Source organism: Heterodontus francisci, chromosome 36, assembly GCF_036365525.1.
Source record: "Heterodontus francisci isolate sHetFra1 chromosome 36, sHetFra1.hap1, whole genome shotgun sequence".
In the NCBI taxonomy this organism is placed as follows: Eukaryota; Metazoa; Chordata; class Chondrichthyes; order Heterodontiformes; family Heterodontidae; genus Heterodontus; species Heterodontus francisci.
In genome coordinates this window covers 31,038,154-31,054,359 of record NC_090406.1, presented here as the reverse complement: position 1 = coordinate 31,054,359, position 16,206 = coordinate 31,038,154, and the positions used below count along the sequence as shown (strand labels likewise).

The 16,206-nt window shown below is 44.2% G+C and overlaps 1 protein-coding gene across 1 annotated transcript in view; it reads left to right on the top strand.

Annotated features, from left to right (window-relative positions):
* Positions 1-16,206, top strand: part of timm44 (translocase of inner mitochondrial membrane 44 homolog (yeast)) — a 71,721-nt gene that overhangs the window by 12,585 nt on the left and 42,930 nt on the right. The window contains exons 2-5 of the mRNA XM_068016448.1: positions 7,770-7,880; positions 9,308-9,478; positions 9,559-9,639; positions 10,936-11,085. Of these exons, the coding sequence (XP_067872549.1) occupies positions 7,770-7,880; positions 9,308-9,478; positions 9,559-9,639; positions 10,936-11,085 (513 nt within the window). The remainder of the gene's footprint in view (positions 1-7,769; positions 7,881-9,307; positions 9,479-9,558; positions 9,640-10,935; positions 11,086-16,206) is intronic.

Here is a 16,206-nt window from a genome sequence, read left to right as displayed (position 1 = left end):
TGTGATATCAAAATTATGAAATCAAAAACTGAGCATGTGAATTTAGCTGAAATCAAATTTAAAAATGATAGAAATACAAAGCGGTTCAGTCAGTATCTGAAAGAAAAGATAGATGAATGTTTCTGGAAGGGCCCCACTGGAAATGATAATCTGCATTGCTGTTGCTGATAGACCTGTCATGTATTTGAAGTATTTTCTGTTTTTACTCCTGATTTTCAGCATTCAGTTTCCTCTTTACCTTTGCGTGCTTTTAATAAGGATTTAACTGCAAGTATGTTTAGTAAAACACATGCTCAGTACGAGGGCTCCAGCTCTAACTAATGTTAGTAAGTTGTATTTTAATTTAGACTGAAAGACTTAATCCAAAGTTCCAGCTGGAGTGTTAACCATTAGAGTGGAAACACTGGCAGACTCTTCCGGCAACCCACCATGCACCCCACCCCCCCCAACCCCCCAACCATCCAACCATCCACACAGCCAAGGTACATAGAGATCATTTGTAGCATCCTCTCTGTCATCCTGGCTAAGATCAGATAGCTTAACTAGGATGGTTCAGGATTGAAGACTGGCTTACAAGACATTTTCAAAATCCCAATCTTGATTCTCAGATTAGTCCATGTATTTCTATTTGGGGAAATATTTCTGGAGTGGTATACTGAGACACAATCTCCACAATGTAGCTTAAAATGTGATTTGAGCTGTATTGAGTTCATTGACCTCAGCCTGGGGCTTTAGAATTGGACTCAGCACCCCTAGGATAGGGGAAGAATAAGTCAATCTTACTGCTGCAGATCACTATCCAGCGATTCAGTTGAAAAATGCATATGTGAAGACTCAATTGATTCAGCTGCAATGTCCCTGGCAGTCAACTCACTGCCAACACTCACAATCCTGGCTCGTGAATAATGAGGGACTAACACCAATGGAACCGTACCCCAACAAACTACAGGAGCAGAGAAAATTGGCAAAAAAAAACAAGATTTTGGTATAGATTTGCCCTTTTCAAAGTTTTTCTTCACTGAATTTAAATAGGTTTGTTCAATTTAAAGTAATTGGCCACTTGTCTTAGAGTTAAGGCATCAGGATCATGAGTTGTAATCATAGAATGATACAACACAAAGGGAAGTCATTTGGCCCATCGTGTCTGTGCCAGCACTTTGAAAGATCTATCAATTAGTCTCATTTCCCTGTCCTTTCCCTATCTGTAAGAATCGGTTCAGACCTGTATAGGTAAAGAAGTCTCGACACCATTTAAAATCAATTACTTTATTTGTGCACTAGCCAGCGGACTTAGTCTGGTACAACGGTACTGACTCCAACAGAGTCTGTCGGGTCCACCAGAGTAAGTGCCCTCGTGTTACAGATACTATCGTTTATACATTTAGGATTCATGCTATACCTCCTTGTTCAACCAATCAGTGCGATACAACTCAGCTTCGTGCTATACCTCTTTGTTAAACCATTTATTGAGGTTAACAGCACATTTAGCAGTACATTCTGTTCGTTTTACATACTTATTACTGAGGTTAACAGCCCATCGTGTTCTTAATATCATTGCACAATCTACCTATGTCTAGTCTATTCTAAAGTCTATTTCCGGTAAGGGGTGCGATTAACTGCCTGCAGCCTGCCGGCGTGACTACACAAATACAGATGCTGAATTCTGCTGATCTATTTCCTTGTCCTACAAAAACAAGCTTTTATTCCTAACTTGGCTAAATTTCCCATCAAGCATAGTGCCATGCCTTTCTGCTCACTTCCACATTCCCTCCTTTTATCATTCTATGATAACCTTCTCTCTGCTGATCTAGTTTTAATGTCTCTTTCTGCTGATCAGTTGCCTCTGCAGCCCTGAAATTATGAAGTCATTACTGATAAGCTGTCCCTCCCTGCAGCACTGAAGCTAGCTTGTTAGTTATACATGATTGATTAATTATTTCATCTTAAATGTCCCCATATAATTCTGTTCTTAAAATTTCTAAAATCTAAAATTTCTAAAATCTAAAATTCTGTTCTCACAGCCCCCCCCATGATTCTTCAAAACCCTTTTAAGAATCCTTCCCTTGATCCCACCTAGGTGCCTTTGATGGTCTCTATTTGTCTAGAAACAGCCTTCAACACCCGGAGGGTACCAGTCCCTACTGTCCTATTCGTCGTCATCCATTAGGATTTTCCGTTGTATCTCCATTTCTTGCTGTAGCTCTGCATCGCCGGTGGTTGGTTCGTGAGTGCGTACCATTAGGATTCTTGGGGCACCTATTTGTTCCATAGCTGCCTGCATTCGTCCCAGAACGCATTTGAGAATGGCTATGCCTGTAAAGATGCAAACGATCCCAACGACCAAATACATGGCCATGTTTATGATCCAATCTGTCCATCCCCCGAATCCCCACATTCCCCAGGGGCCAGGGTCTTTCAGATCGTGTAGTTGGTCTCGAATATGATTCATAAATTTAGTAATGTTCGCGGTTTGATCCCGGACCCCCATGATGCATTTCCCTTTTACTATTGCACATTCCCCTCCTTTGCGGGCTAGTAGGTAGTCAAGGGCATACCGGTTTTGCATGGTAAACAATCTCAACTCGGACAATTCCTCCGTTATTGCCTTAAGAGCTCCCAATGTTGCATTCCCCAGGATGGTAAGGCCACAGATAAGTAATTACGGTTGTTAGCAGCTAAGCCACCCCCTACGCCTCCTATCGTAATCATACTGAGAATCCCCCATCCTGCCGAATGTCCTCGGGTTGGTCCCAAGATTGGGGGTTTCTTCCAGTTTTCGCAAAACTCTGCTGATGCCTCCCTGTACACCAACCTGTTGGGAGGGTTCCATTTTGAGGGGCAGGGTACCGTGGTGGGGACCAGGGTTCCGATGACGACTTGTCTTGGGAACGGAGGTGATAAGATGTTGGTGGCTGTACCATTAAAGAAGAAGAAATATCCTTTGTCTGTATATAAGCTGTGATTGCAACTGGCATAGGTGTTCACCAGGGATCCCCCTGTGGCCCAATCCCTCCAATTCTCCGAGATCCACCGTGAATCCGAGGTAATGGGGAATGAGTTGTCTTTGATGACCATGTGGGAGCCGTTCGCTTGGCCACAGAGTACTTGGAGGCCCGCAGTCAGCGGGATACAGGTCGTGTCATAGCAGATGCATTGGCCCGAGTTACCCTACATCGCTGATCAGTACAGGTGGTGTACAGGCATGTTATGTTTTCTTTTATATCCACTGGCATGCACCCATACCCTTTCCCGTGGAAGCAATTCTCATAGGACCGTGAGTCCATATTGTTGGTAAAATTCCTGGGTAAATATTTGTAGTTAGCAATCATGCCATCATGTGAATGGGAGTTGTCCCAGGGAAGGGGAAGGCAGTTTGCCGGAGGAGCCGAATCGGAGTCATAAGGGATAGTGACCTGGTCTGGCATCAACGTGTCGTGTTGGCAGTGAACCACTCTCTCAGTGCGCCCCCATAGCGGCGAGACTGAAAACAATTGTGCCACAGATAAGGGATCCGGATAACAGACAATTTGTCCTGGCCCATGCAGGCGTCGGTGAGTTCGGAGAAAGAGATTCATGGTTTTTGTTAGAGTGGTATTCTCCCTCTGGGTCAAGAGGGATGAGAGGGTATTTTCTGGTGGACGACGCTTCCTTCGGGGCCTATGCCTATCACTCCCTTGTCTTTCCTCAAGATTCCCTTCTGTTTCCCTAACTTCCCTCTCTGTCCGGCATGGTCTTACCTTTGCTTAGGTGGCCCTTTTGCATACAAAATCAAATTTACACTTAGTCCGGAAACAAGGCAGTGTCCATACAAATTGTCCTTTCAATCGTTTAGATTGGTTGGGTCGCCTCAGCAGTCCATCGTTTTCGGCCAATCCCGTCACGTTCCATGAGCCAACTCCTTGTCTCCGTGGATGGGGGCAACGGAGGACGTCGTCCTGGCACAGGTGGAAGATGTCTTGAGGCTGGTTGCGACGACAGGCGTTTTTCGTCCCTTCCGCCGAGAGGATTCCGATCATAACCATGCAGGGGACAATCAGGATGGTCTTCATCTTGGCTCGTCGCCTTTTAATACCTGTAGGGAACAGTGCTGGGGATAGGAGTAGGTTAACAATCTTTCTTAATAATTTATTGGCTAACAATCTTACAGTGGTGCAGGTGGACCCAAGCACTCCTCCCTTCAATTTTAGCTGCAGTGGGCGTGGTGAGTAGGACCTGAAAGGGCCCTTCCTATCGAGGCTCCAACCCTTTCCTTACCCAGTTTTTAATCATTACATAACTTCCAGGTTGTATTTTGGACGGGCTAATCAGTAAGGGTAGATCGTGGTGGGCCATCTTGACCCATGAATGGAGTTCCTTTAGGGCTTTAGTCAGGGATAAGACGTAATTTCCCATCAAGCATAGTGCCATGCCTTTCTGCTCACTTCCACATATCAACCTACAAGTTTTCTCCTTCAGGTATTGATCCAATTCCCTTTGAAAGTTATTAGATTAGATTAGATTAGAGATACAGCACTGAAACAGGCCCTTCGGCCCACCGAGTCTGTGCCGACCATCAACCACCCATTTATACTAATCCTACACTAATCCCATATTCCTACCAAACATCCCCACCTGTCCCTATATTTCCCTACCACCTACCTATACTAGTGACAATTTATAATGGCCAATTTACCTATCAACCTGCAAGTCTTTTGGCTTGTGGGAGGAAACCGGAGCACCCGGAGAAAACCCACGCAGACACAGGGAGAACTTGCAAACTCCACACAGGCAGTACCTGGAATCGAACCCGGGCCCCTGGAGCTGTGAGGCTGCGGTGCTAACCACTGCGCCACTGTGCCGCCTATTGTTGAATCTGCTTCCACCAACCTTTCAGTAAGTGCATTCCAGATCATAAAAACTCGCTGCGTAAGAAACATTCTCCTCATCTTGTCTCTGTTTCTTTTGCTGGTTACCTTAAATCATCCTTGGTTTCTGTGACCTTTCCAGCCTGCTTTAGCTGGTTTACTTTACTGGGTGGTGCATTGCATGGCAGTAGGGTGGAGAGTAGAACCTAATAGGACCAATTCTATTGGTTTTGATGCTACAGTCCAAACCATCTCAGCTTATTGGCTAAATATGGAATAAAAAGATACTTAAGAGCCACAAATGTACAGATATTTGAAGCTCAAGAATCAAATTATCAAGAATTCTATCAAACAGTTGAAAGATTTTCATAACTTTTTGAAGTGACAATTCTTCTCTGATTCGGTCATGGGATGTGGGCATCGCTGCCTGGGCCAGCATTTATTGACCATCCCTAATTGCCCTTGAGAAGGTGGCAGTGAGCTGCCTTCTTGAACCGCTGCAGTCCATGTGGCATAGGTACACCCACAGTAAAGGCCTGCTCAGGTCAGGGAAAAAAAACCTGACAGAGCCACATCGGACCTGGCCCGAGTCCCTCCAATTTTTCCTGAGCCTGAGCCCGACCCCGACCCGATCCAAGCCCGACCCAGCCACCGGAACGTTCCCTTTACTTACCTTGTGCCTCCCAATCTTCAGGAAGCTGCAGCATGTGCGTGATGACGTCATAGAGACGCTCACTACGCAGACTCAGAGTTTCCTTCTTTGACATCCTGGACTCCCAGCTCAGGTACGTTTTTTACTTTTAACTCTTCTTGCTGTGTGTGTCCAGCCCGAACCGAGCCGGAAAGCCGGACCCGGAAGTGCGACCCGACCCAACCCGAACCCGACACATGTCGTTGGATCCTGTCGGGTTCGGTCAGGTAGCAGGCTTTAACCCACAGTGCTGTTAGGAAGGGAGTTCCAGGATTTTGACCCAGCGACAGTGAAGGAATGGTGATCGCATTTCAAGTCAGGCTGGTGTGTGGCTTGGCGGGGAACTTGCAGGTGGTGGTGTTCCCATGCATCTGCTGCCCTTGTCCTTCTAGGTGGTAGAGGTCGCAGGTTTGGAAGGTGCTGTCCAAGGAGCCTTGATGCATTGCTGCAATGCATCTTGAAGCTGGTACACACTACTGCCAATGTGCGCGGTGGTGGAGGGAGTGAATGTTTGTGGATGGGGTGCCAATCAGGCGGGCTGCTTTGTCCTGCATGGTGTTGAACTTCTTGTGTGTTGTTGGAGTTGCACCCATTCAGGCAAGTGGAGAGTATTCCATCACACACCTGACTTGTGCCTTGTAGATGGTGAACAGGCTTTGGGGAGTCAGGAGGTGATTTACTCGCTGCAGGATTCCTAGCCTCCAACCTGCTTTTGTAGCTATGGTATTTATATGGCTACTCCAGTTCAGTTTCTGGTCAATGGTAACCCCCAGGATGTTGATAGTGGGGATTCAGCAATCGTAATGCCACTGAATGTCAAGGGGAGATGGTTGGATTCTCTCTTGTTGGAGATGGTCATTGCCTGGCACTGTGTGGCACAATTGTTACTTGCCACTTATCAGCCCAAGCCTGGATATTGTTCAGGTCTTGCTGCATTTCTACACAGGCTGCTTCAGTGTCTGAGGAGTCGCGAATGGTGCTGAACATTGTGCAATCATCAGCCAACCTCCCCATTTCTGACCTTATAATTAAAAGAAGGTCATTGATGAAGCAGCTGAAGATGGTTGGGCCTAGGACACTACGCTGAGGAGCCCCTGCACTGATGTTCTGGAGCTGAGATGATTGACCTCCACCAACCACAACCATCTTCCATTGCACTAGGTATGACTCCAACCAGCAGAGAGTTTTCCCCGATTTCCATTGCCTCCAGTTTTTCTAGGGCTCCTTGATGCCATACTCGGTCAAATGCTGCCTTGATGTCCAGGGCAATCACTCTCATTCACCTCTTGAGTTCAGCTCTTTTGTCCACGTTTGTACCAACGTGGGCAGGAGCTGAGTAGTCCTGGTGGAACCCAAACTGAGCAGGTTGTTGCTACGCAAGTGCTGCTTGATAGCACTGTTGACGATACCTTCCATCACTTTACTGATGATCGAGAGTACACTGATGGGGCGGTAATTGGCTGGGTTGGATTTGTCCTGCTTTTTGTGTACAGGACATACCTGGGCAATTTTCCACATTGCTGGGTAGATGCCAGTGTTGTAGCTGTACTGGAACAGCTTGGCTAGGGGTGCAGCAAGTTCTGGAGCACAGTACTGTTGCTGGAATGTTGCCCGGGCCCATAACCTTTGCAGTATCCAGTGCCTTCAGTTGTTTCTTGATATCACGTGGAGTGAAGCGAATTGGCTGAAAACTGACATCTGTGATGCTGGGGACCTCAGTAGGAGGTCGAGATGGATCATCAATTCTATGAATGAACTTATGGCTGTTTGTGGGATATTTCTGGTGCAAAATGGCTGCAGCATTTACCGACAGAATAAGGGTCATTACACCTGAATAAAGGTAATTCAATTGCAGAGCACTTGAGGCATTTTAACATATTACAGTACAATGGTATTCATATTTGGTAGGTTCTTTACAAGTTCTTCTTGTGTTATGAATGGTCATATGCTGGCCCACCTCATCTATGGCACTACTCGAAGCGGAGTAGTTCTCTGTTTCCTGTACATTCTTCCTCAACTAACAAAAAAAACTAATTTTCCATTGATATGATTGTTGTTTATGATATGTTGCTGTGGCATAATAGCTTCCATGTTCACTCGTGTAACAACAGTACTAGACTCAAAACTAATTCACTGTATGTGAAGTGCTTTTGTATATTCTGAGAGACGTGATAATATGTTAAATAAATGCAGGTTCTTTCTCATTAGTATGTTTGTTACAAATCTCTCCCCAGCTATGTCTAGCAAGAAGTATTTACCTTTTGTCTACAAGGTCTCAAGTTCCAGCACTAAACAGAACTCATGTATACAGGATATGCAACCGTTCTTCTATAGACCATTTTCAGGTAATGTGCACCATGCCGGCAAGAAAAGCATAATTTTGTTTTTACTTTGTCATCCATATGCAGAGATATGACTTGGGATTGCCCAGTTGCTGCTGTTCTCACTGAGCCATTGGACTTTCCGCTGCACTGACAACGTCTCTTGGAATATAGGAAAGAAAAAAACACTGGCCATAAGGTTTTCTCATTCTGTCATAATGGTTCATCTCAAACAGAGTGATTCTTTGCTTGTACTGTGGTGATGGTTTGCTGCCCCTGTAGTAGGAACAGAGGAACAGGAAAAGTAGGCCCATCAGCTCGTCAAGCTGTTCAGTTTGACCATGGCTGATCTGTACCTCAATTCCATTTACCCATCTTTGATCTATATCCCTTAGTACACTTAACTAATAAAAATGTCAATGTTGGTCTTGAAAATGTCAATTGATCCAGCATCCACAGCCTTTTGAGTGAAAGAATTCAGCATTTTCACTAACCTTTGTGTGAAAAAGGTGGTTCCTGATTTCACCCAGGAAAGGCCTAGCTCTAAGATTGTGCCCTTTTGTTTTGTATTTCCCCCACCAGAAGAAATAACTTCTTTGTATTTATTCTATGTGATCTTTTTATAATTTGAAATCCTTCAATGAGATATTCCTGAAATTTCTAAATGGGAGGAAATACAAGCCGAGTTTATGCAATCTGTCCTCAGAATTTAACCCTTTAAGGCCTCGTGTAGTTCTGGTGAATCTGTGCTGTATCTAATCCAAGGCTAATAAATCCTTCCTGGTTGCAGTGCTTAAACCTGAACGCAGTACTCGGGGTATGATCAGGGTTCTGGTAGTGATGGTTTGCCTGCATTAAATGCAAGGTTTTCATCCACTATCGTAATGGTTTGCCTGTACTATGTTAATGATGCACCTGTTGGTGATTGGACATTATCAGCATAAATACATCCCAAATGACAGTCTTCATGCTTTAATCCTATGTTTATTTATTTTATTTAGAGATACAGCACTGAAACACACCCTTCGGCCCACCGAGTCTGTGCCGACCAAGAACCACCCATTTATACTAACCCTACAGTAATCCCAAATTCCCTACCACCTACCTACACTAGGGGCAATTTATAATGGCCAATTTACCTATCACCTGCAAATCTTTGGCAGTGGGAGGAAACCGGAGCACCCGGCGAAAACCCACGGGGAGAACTTGCAAACTCCACACAGGCAGTACCCAGAATTGAACCCGGGTCCCTGGAGCTGTGAGGCTGCGGTGCTAACCACTGCGCCACCATGCCTATCTCAGTCCCTACCACACTGAGCAGAATGTACCTTTTAGGAGAGGATGGAGAAGGGAGAAACCAGCTATAGGAAGGCTGAGTGACGATGCATTGATAGATTTATAAATTAATATTGCTGAGTTTGCTTTAAATTTTCTAATTTATTTCTTTATAGACTCGATGTTACGCATCAGAGGGGAGGAAGGGCTTTCTCTCTGGTTTATTGGACAATATCAAACAGGAACTAGCAAAAAACAAAGAAATGAAGGATAGCATTAAAAAATTTCGAGATGAAGCAAAAAGATTAGAAGAATCAGAGGCTCTGCAGAGAGCAAGGAAAAAATATGTAAGTTTTTTTTATTTCTCATATATTAGAGCTGCAAATTTGTAATTTTACTAAGATTAAATTGTGTGCTTATTTTTCAGAAAACCATTGAATCTGAGACAGTCAAAACCTCAGAAGTTCTTAAGAAGAAGTTGGAAGAGTTTTCAGAAACCGTTAAAGAGGTGAGTCTAGCTGAAGGCCATACCAGGAACACCCCTCATTAGAGAACTGTTTTGAAAGTTATTTTTCTCGATTCCTGCTTCTCAAATGAGATATTCATAGGACTGGAGACCCTCAGCTTCATTGTATCTGGTAGTGCGGCATGAGTTCCATTCATTTTCTCTTCTCTCATCTCCATAAGAACTCCATAAGTTTAGAGGGGATGTGCGAGGCAAGTTTTTACAGAGGGTGGTGAGTGCCTGGAACTTGCTGCCAGGGGAGGTGGTGGAAGCAGATACGATAGCGACGTTTAAGAGACATCTTGACAAATACATGAATAGAGGGGAATAGAGGGATATGGGCCCCGGAAGTGCAGAAGGTGTTAGTTTAGGCAGGCATCTAGATCGGCGCAGGCTTGGAGGGCCGAATGGCCTGTTCCTATGCTGTACTGTTCTTTGTTCTTTGTACACACAGGGCCTCGAGCCCTGGCTGATGAAGTTCTCCTTAGTTATGTTAGTCTGATGTGTCCAGTGCAGCCAATACCATACTTGTTTTAGTGATGCTGAACTCCTGGTGATGAAGAATGAACTATTTCTTTGTGCACTCAGATGATTTAGGATAATGAGTGTCAGTTGAGCTTTCACCTTATTTTCTGATCCAGTTGCCCCAGTGAAGTTATCTAATTACGCTGCTCAGTCTCTTGTTTGGCTCTCAGAGCACGATTTTTAGCCATTTAGGGAGTGATTTTAAGGATTTGTGGGTCCCAACCCTATTTCAAATAAGTAAAGAGCAAAATAGATATTGAAAAGGGTACTTAGTGTAAATTAAAATTCAAATCACTAAGTATGGGGAGAGAGAGGGTTGAAAGCAAAGACAAGCACAGCAAAATGCATTTTTTGGCCACTCCCTTTGGAGAGTCAGTTGGTTTCATTTGGGTTAACAATAAGTGTGGTGCACTTGTCCACAACACCCCTGGGTTAGAATGGGGAAAATTAATCGGGGTTATTACTACTGATCTCTGCTGTGATTCCTATGCAAAGTGCAAGTAAGTGGATGTCCGGTAAGTGCAAGACAGACCTGGCTGTGATATGATTCAAGGTTGAATAGACTGCTGATACTCACTGTCTAGACTCACACTTGAAGAATGAACACTTGGCTAGGGTACCAAAAGGACTACCGGTACCTGTGGAATTATAGCCGAGAAAGAGTTAGCACTGGAAGAGAATTTATCAGCTTGTTTTCAGTGTGACTGATTTTAAGAATATAGTTTGATGAATATTTGTTTTTAGTATGTTTATGTGCTATTTTCTATACCACAGAGTCTAGATGAAGTTGGTAAATCTGATATCGGTAAGAAGATAAGGGAAGGAGTGGAAGAAGCAGCAAAATCAGCAAAGCAGTCTGCAGAATCGGTCAGCAAGAGTGGGGAGAAGATTGGCAAAACCACTGCCTTCAAAGCTATATCTCAGGTAGGTAACACCACTTAAAGTGGATTACCTGGGCTTGAATGTCATTTGCTGTGTGTAAGACATAGCTGTGTGCAATATTGCTGTCATAGTTTCCTGCTTAACAGTGACTGCACTACAATGCAGTTCATAATATGAAGTCATGTAGGGAATTGCTCAGTGACATGACAAGGTGCGACATAATAGCAAGTTCTTTTAATAATCTGGCTACCACAGGTATCATCTTGGGCCATATACCTATGTATTGTGGAGGTTTGGAGTTACATACAAAGTTTAAATCCATCTCCACATTAAGTTTCATAGATCTCAAATTGCTGGTGTTAATAGAACTTGGTGTTCTGATTTAAGATTTACCTACCAATGGGACAACAGTGCTAAGAACAACCTTCTCCAAACCTCCAGGAATTCAAACACAACAAACGAGTGAATAAGTAATGTAAGTGCAATAGGGACGGAGTAGTCTGGGCTTGGGTAGTGGCATGTAGCCCATGCTACAGGTTGGATACCTGTGTTTAAAGTCTTGTCACATGGATTGCAAATTGAAACTGAAATGGAATTATACAATAAAGTGATATGTTTCAATGAAATTGTAGTGTTCTGCATTGTTGTTATCTGTCGTTAATGAAGAATTGCCCTAAAAAACCAAATGTTCACAAAACGCTGAACTCAAATAATAAATATTTGCAGAATGACTAACAAGCTTGCTATATTTAGAAGGTGTGTACTACAGGGTGTGTTGTATTAGGACTTTGTATCTTTTTTTATTACTTAAACTTTCCGTGATGTTCCTTGTGGATGTTCCTGTTGGTGTGTTTACACGTTCTGAACAGTTTGATGTTGGCAAACTCCAAAATCTGGTATGTTTTGTCTTTAAGCAAACCTTTAAACAGAAGCATAGGTCTGTGAGCAGTCTGGTCAGAAGACCCTCCACCTCACACATACAAAGAAAATCACTGATCAGAAAGTCCAGCAAAGAACAAACCATTTAAGTATTCTTTTCCAATTCCCCTCCTCACTAGAAAGTGCTGACTCTTGCTAGAGTCTGATTCCATAGTTGCTGGCTGACCTGTAATATCTTACCTGCTGCCACTTTGTAATACGTAGCCTGGGCCAGTGAGTGTTGGCAGATGATTGGGCTATGGAGCATCCCAGATTAACTGTCATCACCTGACATCCACACACAGGCATTTCCAACAGGGCTCACTGGTTCAAGATTAGAAGCAGGAACGTAAGCTGATGTATTTTTTTCCCTTTCCTTTGCCTAGGGCGCTGAGGCCAATTATAGCACCGTTACCACTGACATCAGCTAATTCAGCACAGATTGGGGATGGAACCTGGGAATTTCCAGGTCTCTGTGGTTCTGCACAATATACCAAGTGGTGTGTGTACCCACTCATGCACCAGGGGGCCCTAATACTCTCTAAATGTAAGCAGCAGTTTTCATTTTGAACTGATTGGTCATGCCGAATTGTTGTTTATGATTGTGTCTAACCTGCACCAGTGTTTTGTGCTTAATGTCTTTCTTCACTGTATGACCCTTAGATATATTGGTTGAGGCTTGTGTTGATAGTTTGCTGCACAATGGGCAGGTTCTTGCAATACCAGTGGAGGTCGATGTGCTGAAGTGTTAAATACTGGGTCTTATCTGTGAAGGTTTAACAGATGTAGCTGTTTCACTGCTGTGAATAGGAGTTGAGCTGAAGGTTGAAATCACAGAGTTGGTTCGGTGCAGAGGCTGAGGGAGGAAAGCAGTGAAGATATCTTGCTGAGAAAATTGTTATCGTACTTAGGTGGGCAGTAGAGAATGATGATTTTGAAAGAGGTGAGAGGAGTGGAACAAGGCTGAAAGGAGAAGGGCGGCACAGTGGTGCAGTGGTTAGCACCGCAGCCTCACAGCTCCAGCGACCCGGGTTCGGTTCTGGGTACTGCCTGTGCGGAGTTTGCAAGTTCTCCCTGTGACCGCGTGGATTTCCGCCGGGTGCTCCTGTTTCCTCCCACAGCCAAAGACTTGCAGGTTGATAGGTAAATTGGCCATTGTAAATTGTAAGGTAGGTGTTAGGAGAATGGTGGGGATGTGGTAGGGAATATGGGATTAATGTAGGATTAGTATAAATGGGTGGTTGTTAGTCGGCACAGACTCAGTGGGCCGAAGGGCCTGTTTCAGTGCTGTATCTCTATATGACTAAGCCAAGGTGTGATCTTATGATGAGCGCTACACCACCACCGCGACAGTATTCGCAGGGCAAGTGATGGAAGATGTAGTTAGCTGGGGTGGCATCATTAAGGGACAAGGTGACGTCACTGCTCAGCCAGGTTTCTGTTAAGGCCATGATGTCGATGTAATCATCTACAATAAGTTCATGGATGGCAAGGGCCTTGTTCACAAATGAATGGACATTCTGAAGTGAGAGGGGTGGTGAGAGCTGATCTGGTAGAGTCCACAGGGTCATCAGTGGTGGGGGGTGGGGGTGAGTTGGACAGGAGGAAGATTGGCAAGAATCAGCCCCCAGCAGATGGATTTGGTGGGAAGGTCGACGAGAGAGTGGGATTGGGCAATTGGGGGTTGCTGTTCATCATGAGTCAGCACCGAGTGCCTCATTGAGCCTGTCGGAGGATGCCAAGAGAGGCACAGAGGGAAGCTGTAGGTTTATCTAAGAGGGAGTCAAGCCTGGGACAGTGGCAAAAGAGCAGGAAGTTTGAGGATCACTGAAGGCTGGGGTAGGGAATTGGGATGGCGGAAGTGAAAGGAGGCATGACAATGGAAGAGAGGGGTCTAGGAGGGGTAAAGAGAAAAGTGCAAAAGTGGAATAGGTTGAAGGGCTTGGATCCGGAGCAGCAGCCAAAATGCGCGTGCGAATGGATGTGGAAGAGCTCAAATTACATAGCTCTGGTTGGATAAAAGTTAAGGTAGATAAAAACCTGATTGTAAACAGGAAATAAGAAATAGATAAGAAGGATCTGGAGACAAAGTCAGAGGACATGTGATGGGTAACAATGATTTAGGTAGGGTGGAGTCCGTCTGGAGCATCAATGAGCTGTTGTCCGAGTTTGGAGATAGGTGCAGCGAGTGAAGTCCAGAAGCTGTTTGAGGGCAGCATATCAGAGGGCGCATTGATGGAGGTATTTTCTTAAGAATGAAGATCCCGGAGGAGTACAGTGTCAGTTGCAGGACAGAAAGATGGGTGCAAACTTGGAGGACCTCACAAAATCCATGTGCTGCTGAGATTAGAAGTTAAAAAAATAAAATTCCACAGGATAGTGGATGTGGAACAGAACCCAAGTAAAAACATTGATTCAGGATTCATTGGTGCCTTTAAAAGGAGTTTGCTCAATATCTGAGAATTGGGACTGAGGCTAAAGAAGTATTAGCAGCACTGTTCAATTATTTCGGAAGAGATAGTGAAAGGAACTTAATGTAAGGGAATCAACTGAGTTCATTATAAAAGAATCTTATGCTGACTCTGGATCGAGTAGAGCCGATGATCTTTGGGTGATCTCTTTCATCCAGACTTTATTGTTCTGTATGATATCCTTAGTCTGGACTCTAATTTGATCTCATCTGGCACAGCAGAAGATGATAACAGTTATCCTTCTCAGCCCTCCAAGAGAGAAGAATGAGCTTAGGTTCCTGCCCCTGTTTTCTGCTAGCACTCTGTCGTAGCTGAAGCATGAGTATTGGTTACTTGAAATACTGATGGTTGAATGGGCTTGTGGAATCAAAGCCTTCAGTCACGGGAGGTGGAGTGAGAGTTGATAAAGTGCCATCTTTAAATACAATTTCCTGACAATTGCAACTTTCAGTGGTCAGGAAAACTGAGTCTTTCAGTTAAGTCAGGTTCAGTTAATTTGTTTTCTACATTTACTGCATATTGGACTTTGAAGTAGAAATTTTGTGCTCAAAGATGATGACTGATAGGAAAGGTCTAATTCTTGGATGGTGAATTTACTCTGGGAACTTTCTGATGACTTTGTTGACCTTTACTATTAGAACTTTGCAGCTTTACATCACAGAATACAACTTTTTTATTTTGAAAGAGAAACTGTCTGTATGAGGTTATTGACTGTGACACTAGTGTTTTCAGGAGATGAGAAGTCCATTTAAACTGGCATGACTTCCCACAGATTCAGAGCCAATAATGTGCTGCCTGTGTATTTCCATTTATAGTTTCTGTAGAAAATCATGAACCAAGATGGCTCAGACTGCGACTGTGGTTCAGGGAAATTGGCCCTTGACACTCTAGCATAGGCAATTCATAGCTGGAAAGAAAACTACCAACGACAGAGAAATCATTTAGTGAATGAACAGATTGATTGAGATCGCGGGGTGTTCAGGGGTGTGACCTATTCAACAGTCCATAGCGTTGATGAAAGAGGAAAAGCCCTCCTTGAGCATTTTATGGTGTTGATGCTAACTGTACGAGTCACAGTGCTCACTCTGAACTAGTCTAAGGTGTACTAAGGTTGTGTGCAAGCACAGCATGGGAGCAGTACAAAGGCACCAGTGTGCAGCATGCTAGTTGTAAGTTGTTCTGAATGAAACAGAAGTGACTGCAAATGCCAAGGAGCTGGCTGTTCGATTATTCTACTAGCCTGAATCTGTGCAGGGAGACAAACTTTTGCCTGGAGTTGGTACAAATTTGAGCTTATAACAGTGCTACTGTTCCATGAAACTCCCAAGAAGTGGAATGAAATTTGATACTAATGTTATTTGCTCTGAGATTCACATGTATCACCTGGTTAATTTGGTTGTTTGGAATTTTAAAGTTTTATTGTTCTTAACAATTCCCATCCCCCACACTTCCTAGACCCCAGAAGGCATTACCAATGCATGGCTCCATGTCCGCCAGGAGCTCGTAAGTAGTCCACCCTAACAGCCATTTTCACTTAACCTACTGAGTGTTAGGCCCATGTCCGTGGTGGGGAGGGGGGTGCATCACAGCTATTCCACTCATGATCCACACATGCACACACTTTTTAGCAGGTGGTCAGTAGATGGTTATTGGGGGCAGGAGCCCAGGGTGATTTTTGTCTTCCCTAATCTGGGGGCCTTGAGGCCAAGTGTAGCACTACTGCCACCCTGTGTAAGATATTTGCCTGCTGTATTCTGTATGTTGATGCCGCTTC